We start from the raw sequence: 20,517 nt of genomic DNA on the forward strand, positions 1-20,517 counted from the left end.
AAGCTCTAATCAAATGTACAGGATCACATTCTAACTTGAGGCGGCTACACGGCATTTCTGTATATGGAACAGAAAGACAGTTTATGAAGACTGAGTCTTTCAGAATCAAACAACTGTTCTAGCCTCCTGATCTCCATCACCACGTCATGGTTCCTTTTCTGGAATGGGGACATGCTGCTCTGGGATACTGTTCCACTCTCTAGCAGCTTGGAGAGGTAGTAGCTTACTACAACACTTGTAGCTCAATGTCCAGACCAGGCCCTTCTGCAGCTCCTTCGTGAAAGTGACCCTATGGCCCCCTTTATTCCTGGACCTTGGGGCTGTAGTGTTTGTAGTTCTTGATGTGGTCCTGTGAGGAGGAGGAGGTCTGATATATGGCCACGTCCTACCCAAGTGATTGAGGTAAGCGGACTGGGCGCTGGGCACTGGAAATGGTAGCAGCTGCTCTGGCTTGGCAGCCTGGCACATGCAGAAGCACAGTTAGACACCCAGGGCATCTTTCCCTCCTCTCAACCTCTAATCCGATGAGTCAACACTTTTAACTTCTGAGGTGGATATCTGTCTCTTTCATCGCCCGTAGGGCAGCGCACAATTAGCCCAGGGTCGTCCAGGTTAGGGTTTGTCCGGGGATGGCCGTCATTGTAAATAAGAATTTGTTCTTAACTGGCTAGTTAAATAAAGGTTAAATAAAATGTATGAAATAAATATCGAGCCAAACCTTTTAAAGCTGCTCTCTGCCAGTGCTTCCCTTATCAGGGCCAATCTAGGAGGTCACTCAGATTCAAGCCTCCCCTCTCTCTCGCTCCTTCATGCTCACTCTCACTCACTCACCACTGCTGTGAATATGAATGAGGCCCACCCGCCTCTCTCCCTCTAAACAACTCCATTAAGGTCTCCCTCTCTGCTGCCTGGTTTAATCTATCACCATCTTCTGTGTGTCAGAGGGACACTGGTTGTTAAGCTGTGAGTGCCAGGGTTGACTCTTGGGGTGCCCTAAAATAGTGATCTGGACTAATGTTTTTATGTTTGAGTTGGACCAATGTGCTAGTGGGGTTAGTCAGGTTTGTTAAACTACAGAGCACCCATACTTAACCTGGTTTGTAGATGTGGGTGTTTGATGGGAAGGTTTGTATGTGCCCATGTACAGCCTGCATGATAAATGGTCTCAGGTACTTTGAGACTACAACCCACCATGGACTAAAATTAAAGGCAGGAGATATATCTTTTTTTCTCAAACTACCATGTGTTTGATCTGTGGAGTCACAGAACATGATTGATGAAGTTAACATTTAATTAATTTTGGTAACAGATGCTCGAATGAATCCATTAGAGCCTCAAGTCTCTATTTCAGCCATACAGCAGAACAAAACGATCGTTAGGCACTTGTCATGTTAAAGGTGACAAAGGAATGATAAGTCAGCACTGGTGTCTTTGATCAGTAGGGTATGTGATCATTAGTGCAGAAAGATCATTGTTTGACTCAGAGCAGAGCTGTATTAAGGGAGCTTTGCACAGCTAGCTTAGAGCACATGGCTCCCCTTGATCACTGACGGTACAGATCTCAGCATGGGCCTTTTATTTTGGTTCCAGTCTTCCCTATCTGTAGAACGCACTATTCAGCCACCACACTCTGTGCATTCTGCACTGCAAAGCTGAGAAAGCAGACCTTAGTTTGAGGCTTTAACGATTGAATAGATGTACAGTGCATTCGGAAAGTATTCAGATCCCTTGACTTTCTCCACATTTTGTTACGTTACAGACTTATTCTATAATTAATTAAATATTTTTTTCCCTCTCATCAATCTACACAAAATACCCCACAATGACAAAGCAAAAACAGGTTTTTAGATATTTTTTTAACAAATGGATTAAAAATAAAAACCTGAAATATCACATTTACAATAGTATTCAGGCCCCTTACTCAGTACTTTGTTGAAGCACCTTTGCTAGCGATTTCAGCCTTGAGTCTTCTTGGGTATGACACTACAAACTTGGCACACCTGTATTTGGGGTGTTTCTCTGATTATTCTCTGCAGATCCTCTCTAGCTCTGTCAGGTTGGATGAGGAGCGTAGCTGCACAGCTTTTTTCAGGTCTCCAGAGATATTAGATTGGGTTCAAGTCGGGGCTCTGGCTGGGCCACTCAATGACATTCAGAGACATGTCCCGAAGCCACTCCTGCATTGTACTGGCTGTGTGCTTAGGGTTGTTGTCCTTTTGGAAGGTGAACCTTCACCCCAGTCTGAGGTCCTAAGTGCTCTGGAGCAGGTTTTCATCAAGGATCTCTCTTTACATTGCTCGATCCTGACTTGTCTCTCAGTCCCTGCCGCTGAAAATATCCCTAACGCATTATACTGCCACAACCAAGCTTCACGGTAGGGATGGTGCTGACTTGCCTAGTTAAATAAAGGTAAAATAAAAAATTGTGGCCAAAGAGTTCAATCTGATCTGGGCCTTGACACAATCCTGTCTCTGAGCTCTATGGACAATTCCTTCGACCTCATGGCTTGGTTTTTGCTCTGACATGCACTGTTAAATGTAGGATCACATTGCGGCAGACCTCCCTATATGCTGTCTCGTCGTTGTTGGTGATCAGGCTGTTGTGTCATCGGCAAACTTAATGATGGTGTTGCAGTCATGAGTGAGTAAAAGAGGGGACTGAGCACGCACCACTGAGGAGCCCCCATGTTAAGGATCAGCGTGGTGGATGTGTTGTTACCTACCTCTACCACCTGGGGGTGGTCTGTCAGGAAGTCCAGGATCCAGTTGCAGAGGGAGGTGTTTAGTCCCAGGGTCCTTAGCTTAGTGATGTGCTTTGAGGGCACTATGGTGTTGAATGCTGAACTGTAGTCAATGAAGAGCATTCTCACATACAGTTGAAGTAAGAAGTTTACATACACTTATGGTGGAGTCATTAAAACTCATTTTTCAACCACTCCACAAATTTCTCGTTAACCTCTCTGGGATATGTGGGACGCTAGCGTCCCACCTGGCCAAAAGCCAGAGAAAATGCAGAGTGCCAAATTCAAATAAATACTTTCATGAAATCACACATGTAAGATACCAAATTAAAGCTACACGTGTTGTGAATCCAGCCAACATGTCAGATTTCAAAAAGGCTTTTCGGCAAAAGCAGACGATGCTATTATCTGAGGATATTGCCTCCGTAAACAAAGAGAGCAAGCATATTTCAACCCTGAAGGCGCTAAACAAAACGCAGAAATAAAAATATAAATCATGCCTTACCTTTGACGAGCTTCATCTGTTGGCACTCCAATATATCCCATAAACATCACAAATGGTCCTTTTGTTCGATTATTCCGTCGATATATATCCAAAATATCAATTTATTTGGCGCATTTGAACCAGAAAAACACCGGTTCCAACTTGCGCAACGTGACTACAAAATATCTCAAAAGTTACCTGTAAACTTTGCCAAAACATTTCAAACTAATTTTGTAATACAACTTTAGGTATTTTCTGAAGTAAATAATCGATCAAATTGAAGACGGGATGATCTGTGTTCAATACAGGAAGAAACCAAATTGACGCTACCTTTCTGGTCACGCTCCTCTAACAAACAGAACACTTGAAGTGACCCTCGTTTTGAACAGGGCTACTTCTTCATTACACAAAGGAATAACCTCAACCAATTTCTAATGACTGGTGACATCCAGTGGAAGCGGAAGGAACTGCAAGAAGGTCCCTTAGAAATCTGGATTCCCAATGAAACCCATTGAAAAGAGAGTGACCTCAAAACAAAAAAAAGCGGGGTTTCGCCTGCTACATAAGTTCTGTTATACTCACAGACATGATTCAAACACTTTTAGAAACGTCAGCGTGTTTTCAATCCAAATCTATCCATACTAATAATATGCATATCTAATGTTCTGGGGATGAGTAGCAGGAGGTTGAATTTGGGCATGCATTTCATCCGGATGTGAAAATACTGCCCACTGTCACCAAGAAGTTAACAAACTATAGTTTTGGAAAGTCGGTTAGGATTTTTACTTTGTACATGATACAATACATTTTTCCACCAATTGTTTACAGGCAGATTATTTCACTTATAATTCATTGTATCACAATTCCAGTTGGTCAGAAGTTTACATACACTAAGTTGACTGTGCCTTTAAACAGCTTGGAATATTCCAGAAAATGGTGCCATGGCTTTAGAAGCTTCTGATAGGCTAATTGACATCATTTGAGTCAATAGGAGGTGTACCTGTGGATGTATTTCAAGGCCTACCTTCAAACTCAGGGCCTCTTTGCTTGACATCATGGGAAAATCTAAAGAAATTAGCCAAGACCTCAGATTTTTTTTTTGGACCTCTACAAGTCTGGTTCATCCTTGGGAGCAATTTCCAAACGCCTGAACGTACCACGCTCACCTGTACAAACAATAATACGCAAGTTTAAACACCATGGGACCGCTCGGGAAGGAGACACGTTCTGTCTCCTAGAGATTAATGTACCTTGGTACGAAAGGTGCAAATCAATCCCAGAACAACAGCAAAGGATCTTGTGAAGATGCTGGAGGAAACAGGTACAAAAGTATCTATATCCACAGTAAAACAAGTCCTATATCGACATAACCTGAGAGGCAGCCACAGCAAGGAAGAAGACACTGCTCCAAAACCGCCATAAAAAAGCTAAACTACGTTTTGCAACTGTACATGGGGACAAAGATCGTACTTTTTGTAGAAATGTCCTCCAGTCTGATGAAACAAAAATAGAACTGTTTTGCCATAATGACCATCGTTATGTTTGGAGGAAAAAGGGTGAGGCATGCAAGCCGAAGATCACCATCCCAACCGTGAAGCACGGGGATGGCAGCATCATGTTGTGAGGGTGCTTTTCTGCAGGAGGGACTGGTGCACTTCAAATAATAGATGGCATCATGAGGGAAGAAAAGTATGTTGATATATTGAAGCAACATCTCAAGACATCAGTCAGGAAGTTAAAGCTTTGTTGCGAATGGGTCTTCCAAATTGACAATGACCTCAAGCATACTTCCAAAGTTGTGGCAAAATGGCTTAAGGACAACAAAGGCAAGGTATTAGAGTGGCCATCACAAAGCCCTGACCTCAATCCAATAAAAAAATTGTGGACAGAACTGAAAAAGTGTGTGCGAGCAAGGAGGCCTACAGAGCTGACTCAGTTACACCAGCTCTGTCAGGAGGAATGGGCCAAAATTCACCCAACTTATTGTGGTAAGCGTTTGGAAGTCTACCTGAAACGTTTGACCCAAGTTAAGCATTTTAAAGGCAATGCTACTAAATACTAATTGAGTGTATGTAAACTTCTGACCCACTGGGAATGTGATGAAATAAATAAAGATGAAATAAATAAAAGCTGAAATAAATCACTCTCTACTATTATTCTGACATTTCACATTCTTAAAATAAAGTGGTGATCCTAACTGACCTAAGACAGGAAATGTTTACTAGGATTAAATGTCTGGAATTGTGAAAAACTGAGTTTAAATGTATTTGGCTACGGTGTATGTATACTTCTGACTTCAACTGTAGGTGTTCATTTTATCCAGGTGTGATAGGGCAGTGTGGAGTGCAATATAGATTGCATCGTTTGTGGATTTGTTGGGGCGGTATGCAAATTCAAGTGGATCTAGCGTTTTTGGGATCATGGTGTTGATGTGACCCATGACCAGCCTTTCAAAGCACTTCATGGCTACAGACGTGAGTGCTACGGGTCGGTAGTCATTTAGGCAGGTTACCTTAGTGGTCTTCGGCACAGGCACTATGGTGGTCTGATTGAAACATGTTGGTATTACAGACTCAAACAGGGAGAAGTTGAAAATGTCAGTGAGGACACTTGCCATTTTGTCAGCGCATGCTCGGATTACACATCCTGGTAATCTGTCTGGCCCTTCGGCCTTGTGAATGTTTAGCTGTTTAAAGGTCTTTTTCACATCGGCTGCGGAGAGCGTGATCACACTGTCGTTCAGAACAGCTGGTGCTCTCATGCATGTTTCAGTGTTACTTGCCTCGAAGTGAGCATAGAAGTAGTTTAGGTTGTCTGGGCAGCTCTCAGCTGTGCTTCCCTTTGTAGTCTATAATAGTTTGCAAGCCCTGATACACCCGACAGCGTCGGAGCTGGTGTAGTACGATTCGATCTTAGTCCTTTATTGAGGCTTTGCCTGTTTGATAGTTCGTCGGAGGGCATCGCAGGATTTATTATAAGCTTCCGGGTTAGAGTCTCGCTCCTTGAAAGCGGCAGATCTAACCTTTAGCTCAGTGCAGATGTTGCCTGTAATCCATTGCTTCTGGTTGAGGTATGTTCGTACAGTCAATGTGGGGACGACATCATCAATGCACTTATTGATGAAGCCAGTGACTGATGTGGTGCACTCCTCCATGCCATCGGAAGAATCCCGGAACATATTCCAGTCTGTGCTAGCAAACAGTCCTGTAGCTTTGCGTCTGCTTCGTCTGACCACTTTTTTTATTGACCGAGTCACTTGTGCTTCCTGCTTTAATTTGTGTTTGTCAGCAGGAATCAGGAGGATAGTATTATGGTCAGATTTTCCAAAGGGACGGCGAGGGAGAGCTTTGTATGCGTCTCTGTGTGTGGAGTAAAGGTGGTCTAGAGTTTTTTTCCCCCTCTGGTTGCACATTTAACATGCTGATAGAAATGAGGTAAAACAGATTTAAGTTTCCCTGCAATTAAGTCCCCAACCACTAGGAGCCTCTGGAAGAGCCTTTTCCTGTTTGCTTATAGCGGTATACAGCTCATTGAGTGCGGTCTTAGTGCCAGCATCGGTATGTGGTGGTATGTAGAAAGCTACGGAAAATACAGATGAAATCTCTCTTGTTAGATAGTGTGGTCTACAGCTTATCATGAGATACTCTACCTCAGGGGAGCAAAACCTCAAGACTTCCTTAGATATCGTGCACCAGCTGTTGTTTACCAATATACATAGACCGCCACCCCTTGTCTTACCAGAGGCTGCTGTTCTATGCTGCCGATACAGTGTATAACCCGCAGCTGTATGTTATTCATGTCGTCATCAGCCACAACTCAGTGAAACACAAGATATTACTGTTTTTAATGTCCCGTTGGTAGGATATACGTGCTTGTAGTTCATCCAATGTATTTTCCAGTGATTGTACGTTGGCCAGTAATACAGATGGCAAGGGCATATTAGCCACTCGTCAGTGGTTTCTCACAAGGCACCCCGATCTCGATATATTTTCTGTCTTTTCTGACGGGATGACAGGGATGATGGCCTGTTCGGGTGTCTGAAGTAAATCCCTCTCGTCCGACTCATTAAAGATAAATTCTTCGTCCAGTTCAAGGTGAGTAATCGCTGTTCTGATTTTCAGCAGCAACATTATTTACAAAATAAGTTACAAAAAATGGGAAAAAACAAACAAAATAGCACGGTTGGTTAAGAGCCCATGAAACGGCAGCCATTTTCTCCGGCGCCATCTTCTAGAATGGCTATAGAATAGACTATAGTAATTAATGTAGTGTTTTTGTGGATTGTAGTATACTGTAGTATTTACTGTAGTGTTTTTGCAGACATTACTGTCGTATTTACTATAGTGTTTTTGTTTTTATTATCTTTGACGTAGAAGTGGGGGCCTTATCCTTCAGAAAACCTACTGGAGATACTAAAATATATATTTTTTATAACCGGTAGGTAGGACTGGGGTCTGAACAGATGGTTTGGCGCTCCTGTTCTTTTCTATAACCTGTAGGGAACACAATATGGTTTAAATTTGGCATGTAGGTTTCTCACTTATGGGTGGCACAAATTTCAACATGGGGTGAGAAATGGGCAGGGTATATGTAATTGAAATACCGTAGTATTTATTTACTATAGCTAGTGTTTTTTGTGGACTGTAGTGCTTTTGCTAACATTATAGTAGTATTTACTACAGTGTTTTTTTTTAAGGATAATAATAATTCTACAGTATACTACAACATTCAGCACTACACATAATCTAGGGATACTAATGTGTGTAGTATAATTTTCTACAGTATACTGTAGTATTTTTTTTCATGTGGGTAAAGACAAACACAATTAATTGTTTGTCACTTTGAAATTAAGGATTGGTGTAGGAGTGTTTGTTGGTGTTATTTCTGTATACTTTCTGTACAAGCCCCAGAGACTTGGAGGTCTGCCTTGTGCAAGTCTGTCTGTCGCCAAGTTTTTGGTGTGTGAATCATTTACTCAAACTCTCAAAGGCTGTCAGTTCCAGGGACTAATGAAAATGAGAGTGGGGATGACTGCGACAAGCCAGGGGAGGTACAATACACGCCTGGCAGACAACCCGGGGTTCACACTCCCCATACACACACTGACTCCCTCCCTGCCACCCACCCATGGAACTACAATAATGTATTTTGATGTTTTCAGAATGGCCACTCTGCAGAATATCAATGTGAATCTCACCCTTCTCTCTCATTTTCTCTCCTTCTTCTCAGTCTTTCTCTCTTTCACCTGTAAGTGCTTCTAAATCGCCATTCTTGGTTCCACTCCAAGTCCTATGACTGGCCAGCAGGAGAAACATCCTGCCGCAGCCTGTGAGGTGAATAATATTGGCCAGGTGTTCATGGCACATGGAGCACTGTGCTGTCGATCCTGAATGGAGCACCGAGCGGCTTCACTTTCCAGATGTCTCATTAATAATGACAGCAAACACACTCTCAGGGGGTTTGTTACTATTGGCTCAAGGTGAATTGTCTTCAGGCAAAGAAATAGCCAATCCCTCTATACCTTTCTGTCCCTCACATTGGCTATCAGTCTGTGAGACATTAGTCAATGTGAAAGGGAGTGGGAGTCGCAGCAGAGAGATGTATTGTCTCTGGTTGAAATGTGTGTGGGTTTTCACTGCAGATGGTTTCCCAGTTAATATGGACGCCTGAACAGACGATAGATCTGAAGCACAGCAAAGATCACACATTGCAGCTCAATCTGTTAGATGGAACATTACCATGTTCATTTCCATATGATGAATAATACAATTATTTAAATAATTTGATCAAATGCATACACATAATTTAGTTCTACTTCATTGTATTCCCTTGAGGACTTTGTCTTGCATCTCATGTAACATACACTGAGTATAGCAAACATTAGGATCACCTTCCTAATATTGAGTTGCACCCCCCACACTCTACAAAGTGTCAAAAGCGTTCCACAGAGATGCTGGCCCATGTTGACCCCAATGCTTCCCACCGTTGTGTCAAGTTAGCTGGATGTCCTTTGGGTGGTGGACCATTCTTGATACAAACCGGTGTGCCCGGCACCTACTACCATGCTCCGTTCAAAGGCACTTAAATATTTGGTCTTGCCTTAGTCACCGTCTGAATGGCACACATACACAATCCATGTCTCAACTGTCTCAAGGCTTAAACATCCTTCTTTAACCTGTCTCCTCCCCTTCATCTACACTGATTTGAAGTGGATTTAATAAGATATCATACTGTAGCTTTCACCTGGTCACTCTATGTCATGGAAAGAGCAGGTGGTCTTATTGTTTTTAATGCTCAGTGTAAATCAATATAGCCTCTAGAACAAATTATCTGCATAATAATGACCTAGAAACCTTTTCCCCTCAGAATTATATATATTATATATGGAAATTTTATTTTTTAGAAATGATAAGCATCCTCCCCAGCTATTCAGAGTACACTAGTTATATGTAATGATACATTTACGGTGCTGTACTGAAAATACAATACTTAACACTTCACACCAGTGTAGGCTAAAGGCTATAACAGACAGAAGACAGGTATCCCATACTCGGGAATCTCCTATAGCACCAGCCATTGATATTTCATAATATTTCAGTTGGTTTTCAGTCCTCACGCTCCACACTGTACCACTAGGCTGACCCACCCGAGAGAGAAAGCCTGACTTTTAAAAAAGTGCTGAGCTGCTTGATGTGCGGTTTTGGATTTATGAAATGAGTTTCTTCAAAAGCTCTGACCCGATCTCTAGGTAACACTGTTACGCTGCTTTACCCTTTGATGAAGCCCTCTGGACTTCTGGCTAAAGCGGGTTGAAGCCTCTTAGACCTCCTACACCTTCCTAGAGAAGACATGATCCTGATTTAGAGCCTGAATATGACTTTTAGCCTCAACAAGCACATTCTCCCATTCTCAGGAGACCTGGTTGAGCTTGTCCTGTTTCTCTAAATACCCTGCTGGCTCAGAAGAGAAGAGACAGATACCGTTTTGTATCATCAAAATTGTCTAAATCCCTCATTAGTCAATCAGATTGGAACAACATGGAATAATTGAAACATTCACCAGATCGGAACAAGATGGAATCATTTAAACGTTCGTCTTTTTTTTTTTGTAAAGACAACAACATCAATTTGTTTGTAACTGGCTGCAGTGTCAAGACATTTCCAGTTGATGTAGGTTGCAAAGTTCATAGAAGAGTACATTAGAATTTTTCTCTCCAGCCATGTTGTTCCAGCAGTAAATCAGTGCAGCTCTGTCTCTATCTGTCTGCAGAGGGAACAGTGTGGCCTGCCTGCTGACCTGCTGCATCACACCACATCTGACTACCTGGACGTGTTAGAGCTGATCAAAGCTGACCAGCACAGACAGGGAATCAAAGTGACACCTTGCTTTTATGTAGAGTCTTCAAAGATAAGGCCAGACACTGAGCCTGTCTGGCAGCTGGCTGGGTAGACCAGAGGGTTTAAAAACCCCTGTCTCAGCAGCACAGGGGATACTAGCCTGTCTACTCAACCAAGGCATCATCATCCTACAGGAGGCTAAAGGACACCATATCCACACCAGCTAGAGTGGCAATAAAAAGTATGTGAACCCTTTGGAAATACCTGGATTTCTGCATGTATTGGTCATACATTTGATCTAATCTTCATTTAGGTCAAAACAATAGACAAAGTCTGCTTAAACTAATAACACACAAACAATTATACGTTCATGTCTTTGTGTAAACATTCACAGTGCAGGGTGGGAAAAGTATGTGAACCCTTGGATTTAATAACTGGTTGACCCTCCTTTGGCCGCAATAACCACGACCAAATGTTTTCTGTAATTGTGGATCAGACCTGCACAACGGTCAGGAGGAATTTTGGACAACCTCTTTACAAAACTGTTTCAGTTCTTCAATATTCTTGGGATGTCTGGTGTGAACTGCTCTCTTGAGGTCATGCCACAGCATCTTAATCGGGTTGAGGTCAGGACTTTGACTGGGCCACTCCAGAAGACGTATTTTCTTCTGTTGAAGCCATTCTGTTGTTGATTTCGTTTTGGGTCGTTGTCCTGTTGCATCACTCAACTTCTGTTGAGCTTCAATTGGCGGACAGATAGCCTAACATTCTCCTGCAAAAGGTCTTGATAAACTTGGGAATTCATTTTTCTATTGATGATAGCAAGCTGTCCAGGCCCTGAGGCAGCAAAACAGCCCCAAACCATGATGCTCCCTCCACCAAACTTTACAGGTTGGGATGAGGTTTTGATGTTGGTGTGCTGTGCCTTTTTTTCTCCACACATGGTGTTGTATGTTCCTTCCAAACAACTCAACTGTAGTTTCATCCACAGAATATTTTGTCAGTAGCGCTGTGGAACATCTAGGTGCGCTTTTGCAAACTTCAGACATACAGCTATGTATTTTTGGACAGCAGTGGCTTCTTCCGTGGTGTCCTCCCATAAACAACATTATTGTTTAGTGTTTTACGTATCGTAGACTCGTCAACAGAGATGTTATCATGTTCCAGAGATTTCTGTAAGTCTTTAGCTGACACTCTAGTCTTCTTAACCTAATTGAGCATTCTGCACTGTGATCTTTGCAGGATGGCCACTCCTAGGGAGAGTAGCAACAGTGCTGAACTTTCTCCATTTATAGACAATTTATCTTACCGCGGACTGATGAACTTCAAGGCTTTTAGAGATACTTTTGTAACCCTTTCCAGCTTTATGCAAGTCAACCATTTCTTAATCGTAGGTCTTCTGAGATCTCTTTTATTCGAGGCATGGTTCACATCAGGAAATGCGCCTTGTGAATAGCAAACTCAAATTTTGTGAGTTTTTTTATAGAGCAAGGCAGCGCTAACCAACATCTCCAATCTCGTCTCATCGACTGGACTCCAGGTTAGCGGACTCCTGATTCCAATGGGCTTTTGGAGAAGTCATTATTCTAGGGGTTCTAAATGATAGACAAGAAAAATACAATAATTTGTGTGTTATTAGTTTAAGCACACTATGTTTGTCTATTGTTGGGACTTCAGATCAAATTTGATGACCAATTTATGCAGAAATCCAGGTAATTCCAAAAGGTTCACATACTTTTCCTTGCCGCTGTATATCTGTTCATCTTCTATATTTGCCAAGAGTGGATTGTGAGAATGATACTCCATGAGTTGTATTATTTGATATGCAGTACATAGCAATTGAATCACCGCACTGGGGCTTGATTAAATCCAGCTATGAGTGTCTAGGGTCAGAAGGATTGCCCCGCACTGGGATTGCATTGTCATATCCAATGACTCATAACCATTAGTTTGTATTTTATTTGCGTTTCTATGTAGCTAGTTCAGCTCCTCTTCAGGTCGAGAAGGACCTGTGCAAACATCCCTCAATGGCCCCAAAAACTAATATGCCTCTCAATTAGCTTTCTGCTGAGTTAGCGAACCATTTTAACTGCCTTACAGGCTTGTTAACTGGCTGATGGCTGACATGAAATATCATCCTGTCACATAGATAAATACTGCTTGGAGCAGGCAGGGGTGTGGTGGAGGGGTTGCGTGTGCTTGTCACTCTCTCTTGTAGTGAAGGGAGTGAGAGGCTGTCTGCTCCACAGGTGGTTGGTGGCACCTTAATTGGGGAGGACTGGCTCATGGTAATGGCTGGAATGGAGTAAAGGAATGGTATCAAACGCATGGTTTACACTCCATTCACCTCATTCCAGGCATAATCATAATCCATCATACCCTCAGCAGCCTCCTGTGGTCTTCTCACATGTAAGGTCACCTGTCAGAGATAGAGAGGAGCTGCCTCTGAGCTCCAGCAATCCACTGTGTCTCCAGATGGCTCAGACAGACACATGCACTCACTTCCCCACCTGCCACCACCCACCTCCTGCCTTAACACAGTACATTACTGCCACCACCCACCTCCCACCACCCATCTTAACACAGTACAGTACCTCCACCACCCACCTGACCACCCGCCTTAACATGGTACAGTACTGCCACCATCCACCTCCTACCACCCGCCTTAACACAGTACAGTACTGCCACCATCCACCTCCTACCACCCGCCTTAACACGGTACAGTACAGCCACCACCCACCTCCCACCACACACCTTAACATGGTACAGTACTGCCAGCATCCACCTCCTACCACCCGCCTTAACACAGTACAGTACTGCCACCATCCACCTCCTACCACCCGCCTTAACACGGTAAAGTACAGCCACCACCCACCTTAACACAGTACAGTACTGCCACCACCCACCTCCTACCACCCACCTTAACACAGTACAGTACTGTCACCATCCACCTCCTACCACCCGCCTTAACACGGTACAGTACAGCCACCACCCACCTTAACACAGTACAGTACAGACACCACCCACCTCCCACCACCCACCTCCTACCACCCGCCTTAACACAGTACAGTACAGCCACCACTCACATCCCTCCACCCACCTCCTACCACCCGCCTTAACACAGTACAGTACTGCCAGCATCCACCTCCTACCACCCGCCTTAACACAGTACAGTACTGCCAGCATCCACCTCCTACCACCCGCCTTAACACAGTACAGTACTGCCACCATCCACCTCCTACCACCCGCCTTAACACAGTACAGTACTGCCACCATCCACTTGCTCTGCTAACAAGAAGGCTGCTTGCCGTATCCTCTGTGGCAGGTCTGGACAGTGTCTTATGGAGAGTCTTTGTGACGCCCCAGGCCCGGGGCTTTGTGGGGCTCTGTGTCCCATCCCAGTGACATGCTAAAGATGCAGGCTCCTGCTAGACCTGCTGCCTGATGAGGGGCTTTCTCTGTTTGGCTGTGTGAAGTGGAAGTGACAACTTGTGACACACTCAACGGGGTGGCAGAGAAGTAGAAAGAGAGTACACTTGACAGAGCTGAAGCACCTTGACACAGGACAGTCACGACACACACACACACACACACACACAGTCTGGAGGGTTGTTTCAGGGTCTGTTGCATTGCTGCAGTGCAATATCTGGCAGGTACCTCAAGACTAATTCAATTTTTTTGGTCCGTCTCTGTTACCACCATAACTGCAAACTCTGCACAAGTGCATTGTAACTGGCCAGCTCCCCAAGGCAAGGAGGTAGAGATGGGGGGGGGGGGGGGGGGGGCTCTGCTACTCCCCCCCCAGCTTGTCTTGTTTGGCAGCCTGTCTTAGGAGGACTGAGTCATTGGGGGCTACTCTGCTCTGCTGCAGTATACACATTGTAAGCTTGCCCGGGTAAGAGAAAGTGAGACATCCTCATTTCATTTCACTCTAGCAGAGAAGCTCTATGCATATCACCAACCCTCCCCCGCCAGCCTCTTCCTCTCCTCCCAACCACCTGTACCTTTTCATCCTTTGTTCATCCATCACGTCGACTGGATAGAGGAGGCTGCTGCTGTAGGGATTCTAGGTTGCTTCCCAGCACCACGGGTCCATTATAGCTCTACATTATTATGTCAAAACTGTACAGTGGCTCAGCAGTATAGAAATGTGCTTTGTTAAAGTGATCTGGATAATTAAGTTTGAGGGAGCTTGGGTGGGATAGTTATGGTAAGGAGTAGTATGTTGTAGCCAGTAACATTCTCAAGCCAGCTACTGATACCACACTGTCATCCTCATTACCTAGCTCTCTGATCTCAGACGAGTTAGTGGCATGCTGATATAACACTAGTACAGTATCTCACAGTACCTATGACGTACGTTTTATTACTTTGTGAACATGCTTGCTGATGCTGTATGCATGCCATCCATATGTTTCAGGGGTCCTAATCCTAGAGATTGTATTTTCACTACTTCACCACAGACCTGTTTGACCTAGATGTTTTATCTCACAACCAGGACATATTTTTATGTCATCGACACCCTCCTAGTTCTGTGTGTTCTCTCATAACTGTATCGGGTTAATTGTTTGTGAAGGCCTTTTTTCAGGAGATGAAAGGGATATTTCCGTTCAAGCTGTGCTAGTGGGGTTTATGGAAAACATCAAACATACCTCAATTACTTTATTGCCTGTATACAGTAGCAGCACATAATGGAATATTTAGTCTTCTTTCACTGATATACAATATTCGCATAGAGAACGCGTAAATGGATAATAAATCCATTTAAGTGCAGGCTGATGTACAGCCCAATAAACATTTAGTTCGAAATTAGGTCGATGAACTGTACCAAATGGCAATATATCCCACAGCAGTAAAATTGAAAAGCTTGTATATGTCAAACCCTGATTTAGGAAAGGTATAGCTATAATGAATCTTATGTTATGATATATAAGTGAGCAAAAGAGTGCACCTGACCCAGCACCACAGTGTTCGCCACTGGCCGGTCAGTTTGGCTGCTGTACAGGTGTAGGATCTTAATTTGATCACACTGTTGCAGGAGAACTTATAGTGTACAGTATTTAAGGTTTAAAAAGACTTCTGAAGTTTGTAATTTCCACTTAGACATTTTTTACTTGATTTTCCATTATGAAAAATCTAGCAACCCTTACAAAATTGTCCATGAATTATAATCCACATAATAATTCACATTTCCTGTTGCTGCAAGATCATTTTCCTGCTGTAGCAAACCGCCTCAAATTAAGATCCTACATCTGTAATAAAATATATATATTAGCCTCTTCCTATTAAGTGCTACTCAGCTAGCTATCATTCGGCAGCCTCACAGTGTAGCTGTTACTGGCCTCTCTCCCTCTGTAGTTACAGGAACTCATGGAGCTATTTTTAATAAGCCCAGGGTGGCCCAGGGGGAATTGGAGAAGCTTGTCAATTATTAGGACACATAATGGGCCTGTATCTAGAGGCATACAGGGCTTATCATCAGCCTGTCTAGTGCAGCACTAGCGAGAGCATGAGTGCTGGGTAATGTGGACAACAAGAGTGTTGTCTAAGATCAGGATGGTAGCCAATGAGTGACAGGGTGGAAAATGTGACAAATTTGTCAGAGAGTTGGTGACTAGCCAGGAGTGACAGGAGTGGATAGGGAGGGCTGGCATCAGCGGAAGATGAGAGAGTGGAAGAGAGAGTCAGACAGACCTGTGAGGAGAGAGTCAGACAGACCTGTGAGGAGAGAGTCAGACCTGTCTTCAGCTGAAGACCAAAACAATCCTATTAAAGAGAGTGATGGAATGATAGACTCTGTCAGGGAAGGAACAGATCTTTAGGAAGCCACAAGAGTCTTAACAGTTTAATTCACCCTGAACTCACCTTTCCGTGTGTGAGCTAGGGTCCCACAGTGAGGCTTGACACAGTTGTACATGACACAGCCACGTCTCCTCACCCAATGGGACCGCTGTTTTGTTGGGCAAGGACATCTGGAGGATGTCATGAGGAGGAGGATGGGACGGGGAGAGGGGAGGAGAGACTTAGGGGGGAAGGGAGAGACCGGTGCCAAAGGCACATAGGGTCAGACAGGAAGTGACCACTCTCTCCGTTTCCTGTCAGGAAGAGCATAGAGGGTCGGCTGGGTCACACGGAGAGCATCAACAACTCAGCCTCAGTCTTTGGGCTAGAGCCATTTTATATACAACAGTAAATTACTGCATGAGACAGACAGCCATATAAGGTGCTGCGAGGTTGTTCATGCTGTATGTGAGTGGAGCTTCCTGTTATGGTTCCATGTGATTACTGCACTGTTCTGACCTTCACTCACTCTTTGAGGACCTATCTAACCCCAGTCACTACCACAGCATAGAAATGCGCACAGTAGACCAGATACAGTCCCTCAGCTAGAGGGTTAGCGCTTGTCTGTTCGACGTTCCCATGTTTCTTCTTTTGCCAGTTTATATCTGTCACGCCCTGATCTGTTTCACCTGTTCCTGTAATTGTCTCCACCCCCTCCAGGTGTCGCTTATTTTCCCCATTGTATTTATCCCTGTGTTTCCTGTCTCTCTGTGCCAGTTCGTCTTGTATGTTTTCCCAAGTCAACCAGCGTGTTTTTCCTGTACTCCTTTTTGCTATTCTCCTTTTTCTAGTCCTCCCGGTTTTGACCCTTGCCTGTTTCTGGACTCTGTACCTGCCTGCCTGACCATTCTGCCTGCTTTGACCACGAGCCTGTCTGCCACTCTGTACCTCCTGGACTCTGAACTGGTTTTGACCTTTTTGCCTGTCCACGACCATTCTCTTGCCTACCTCTTTGGATTATTAAATATTGTAAGACTCCAACCATCTGCCTCCTGTGTCTTTATCTGGGTCTCGCCTTGATAATATCCTGGGGTTTATATGTGAGGTATATGATTTATGGTCTGGAATAGGAAGGGTAATGTATTCACAAATTCCTGGTGAGGGATTATTCCTCATGGGAATGTCATGGCCCTACATCATATCCTGTTGGAGTAATTTTCTGTAATAACCAGGTAACATGATTTCCAATCAAACCTCCATTTGGACATGTCACCGTTTACAGAATATATTTTAGTAATTTTGTGTATGTTCTCTACATTAGCATCCATCAGGGCCTATGAAAACCTAATTGGGTCTTAAAGGAAGATAATGTTTATAGGGCCCTATAAAATCTGGGATACAGAACTCGGACAGAGTCCAGACATTAAATCGTAACTCAACAAAATAAAAAAATGAATTGAACCCAGTAAGGAAATCAACTAAATGTATTGAAAATGAATTAATTTGCCAAAGTTTATCATAAGACATGAACAGAATGCATCAGTGATTCGTATTTCCTGCAACTTTCTGAAGAGGCGATGAGAATCCCCCGTCTGTGTAGCCGAGGCTAATGAAAAGTATTCTGGTAGATGGAAAGGATTTCCAGAACACCTTCTCAATTAAATGTTAACTAGCTACAATGTAGCCTATGCCTACCTGGCAGAATTATATCATGATTATTTGCGTCAATCCAGTTGGTATTTGTTTCGCAAAATCTACCAACACGTGCGCTACAAAACCACCCACTAAAAACCACGCTGGAATTAAAGGGTTACTACACCCAACAATGTATATAAAATAACAAAATATCCTAGACCTCAAAAGTGGTCCACTGATGTGGTTTAAACATTGTTGTGGACTTTAGAACATCCAAATGTGTTGTTTTTCTATTTCTTTTTTTAAAGTATGATTTTTCTTTAGTGTGGAAACCTGAAAAAACAAGGGAAAAGGAAACCTTGAAAAACAAAACAGATTTTTATAGGGCCCTGTGTTTATATTTCCTTGGTGAAGCTAAATTGATGCCCAGCAGATAAAAAGTCTCCACATCATCAAATATTTATAAGGCTAGTGTTAGTTAACTCAGCGTTTAACAAGAGAGAGTGGTGCTGCTACACACCCATTGAGAGGGTCTGAGACGTGAGAACACACACACACACACACACACACACCGCCTAACAGGGAGAAAGAGAGAATGTGTGTCTGCTGCATGTTAATGTGTCCCACAGGAGAGAACACTAAGTGATAAAAGCCTACTCTGTAGAAGAGCTGTTCACTCCATCTCATCCTCTATCCCCACCTGAGGCTCTGGGTATACTACTGTAAATCAACGTGCTGGATGAGTAATTGGTAGTCAGGAGTGAAACAGTGAATAAGTGATACAGTGAGTGAGCTCATTGAATGGATGAAACAGTGGTAGCTATGAGTGAGTGAGTGTGAATTGGTGAGTTTTATCCTAACATCAGGCATGGGAAGTAATGCATGAGGAAGAGAGTGTGTGTGTGTGTGGAGGAAATTGAAAGTCAATCAATAGACCACCGAGGCAAGGAGAATGAGGGAAGGAATGGATGACTGACTGCCTGGGGAGGTGAGTGACAGAGGCAGCTGGCTGTGTGTCTGTGTGCAGAGGTTCTCAGCAGCCTTCCAAATGAAATGAGCTGCCAAGCCAAGTCCTTTAGCACAGTTTGCGGCAGGGATTCAAGGTCAGTGCTGTTGATTCTGCTGATGCGTTTTATTCTCTGGTGCCAGTGATGCTGTGCTGTGTGTCTGGGGGGGGGCAGCCTTTTACGCCAGCCTTTCCCCCCACCACACACACGTCCTTCCTTCCATTATCACCCCGGTGCACCACTGCAAGTTAGTGTGCATTTAGCTGTTAAATTAAATGGGGGAAGGGTGGTGGTGGCGGTCCTAGCCGTAGAGCCTGGATACCCTTGCTGGTGTGCTGCGTAGCAAGCAGGAGATGGATGGGGAGAGGTGTCCTGATTTCGCATGTGACCACAGTAATTGTGTTATATTGAAGGTGGGGGCTGTGAGGCCATCAGCGGGAGGGCAGGGTTACACCTCTGTCTCCCCCTCCCCTTCTTCTTCCTCAACACAGAGACATGTAGAAAATTCTGACTGTCATTTTCACATATTAGAATCTGGGTTACTCTTTGATTTTGAAGCATGCTTGGCCAATTCATTCAATGAGTTATACATTTAAATCCATGATTATTTAAACAAAAAGTGGTTTGAGATCTTGGTAAGTAAATCATCTATGATGGATACGTACAGTAGTTCTTTCCTCTGACCTCCTATCCTCTCGCTCTCTCCCTCCAGGCACCATGAGGCCGGTCCACAGGAACTTCTATGAGCCATCCTCGGCCCCGGGGAAGGGTGTGGTGTGGGAGTGGGAGAACGACAGCGGCTCCTGGACGCCCTACGACATGGAGATCTGTGTGACCATCCAGAACGCCTATGAGAAGCAGCACCCCTGGCTGGACCTGACCTCTCTGGGCTTCTGCTACCTCATTGACTTCAACAGTATGGTCCAGACCAACCGGCAGAGCCAGAGGAAACGCCGCCTGCGCCGACGCATGGACCTGGCCTACCCTCTCATCATGGGCTCCATCCCCAAGTCCCAGTCGTGGCCTGTGGGCGCCAGCTCCGGCCAACCCTGCTCCTGCCAGCAGTGCATTCTAGTCAACAGCACGCGGGCCGCCTCCAATGCCATCCTGGCCTCTCAGCGTCGTAAGCTGTACGGAGGGGCCGCAGGAGCTCCAGGGGCCACAGGCACGCTCAATGTGGTACGGCAGAGTAACACTTTCGCTGGAACCACACTCTGGTCCCCAACCTCCGGTGCCGGGAGCAACAACATACAGCATAACAACATAAGTGCAGGAAGTGGCCAAGCTAAAGTTGAACAGGTGCAGTCGCCTCTGTCTAGTTCCAACTTCCCTTGTTCCCCGGCACTGCCGTCCCTTCCGCTTGCACATGGCCACTCCCACACCCATGCACACTCCCACGGCCACCATGTCATCATCAACGGGCAGAACAACCTGAACCGGCCAGGAACCCAGCGCATTTCCATGGGCACTGCTAGAGGAGCCATCCCACCAGGGTAACCAGGATTCATTTAGATTACATTCCACTATAGATTT

At 44.3% G+C, this 20,517-nt stretch overlaps 1 protein-coding gene across 3 annotated transcripts in view; it reads left to right on the forward strand.

Moving 5' to 3' along the window:
• Positions 1–20,517, forward strand: part of LOC109895820 (E3 ubiquitin-protein ligase DTX1) — a 67,789-nt gene that overhangs the window by 17,817 nt on the left and 29,455 nt on the right. For all 3 annotated transcript variants that reach the window (XR_004210790.1, XM_020489827.2, XM_031830173.1), the window contains exon 3: positions 19,697–20,477. Coding sequence is in view for 2 of the 3 variants with exons in the window: in XM_020489827.2 (XP_020345416.1) it covers positions 19,697–20,477 (781 nt within the window). In the remaining variant the exon portion in view is untranslated. The remainder of the gene's footprint in view (positions 1–19,696; positions 20,478–20,517) is intronic.

Source organism: Oncorhynchus kisutch, linkage group LG8, assembly GCF_002021735.2.
Source record: "Oncorhynchus kisutch isolate 150728-3 linkage group LG8, Okis_V2, whole genome shotgun sequence".
Taxonomy (NCBI): Eukaryota; Metazoa; Chordata; class Actinopteri; order Salmoniformes; family Salmonidae; genus Oncorhynchus; species Oncorhynchus kisutch.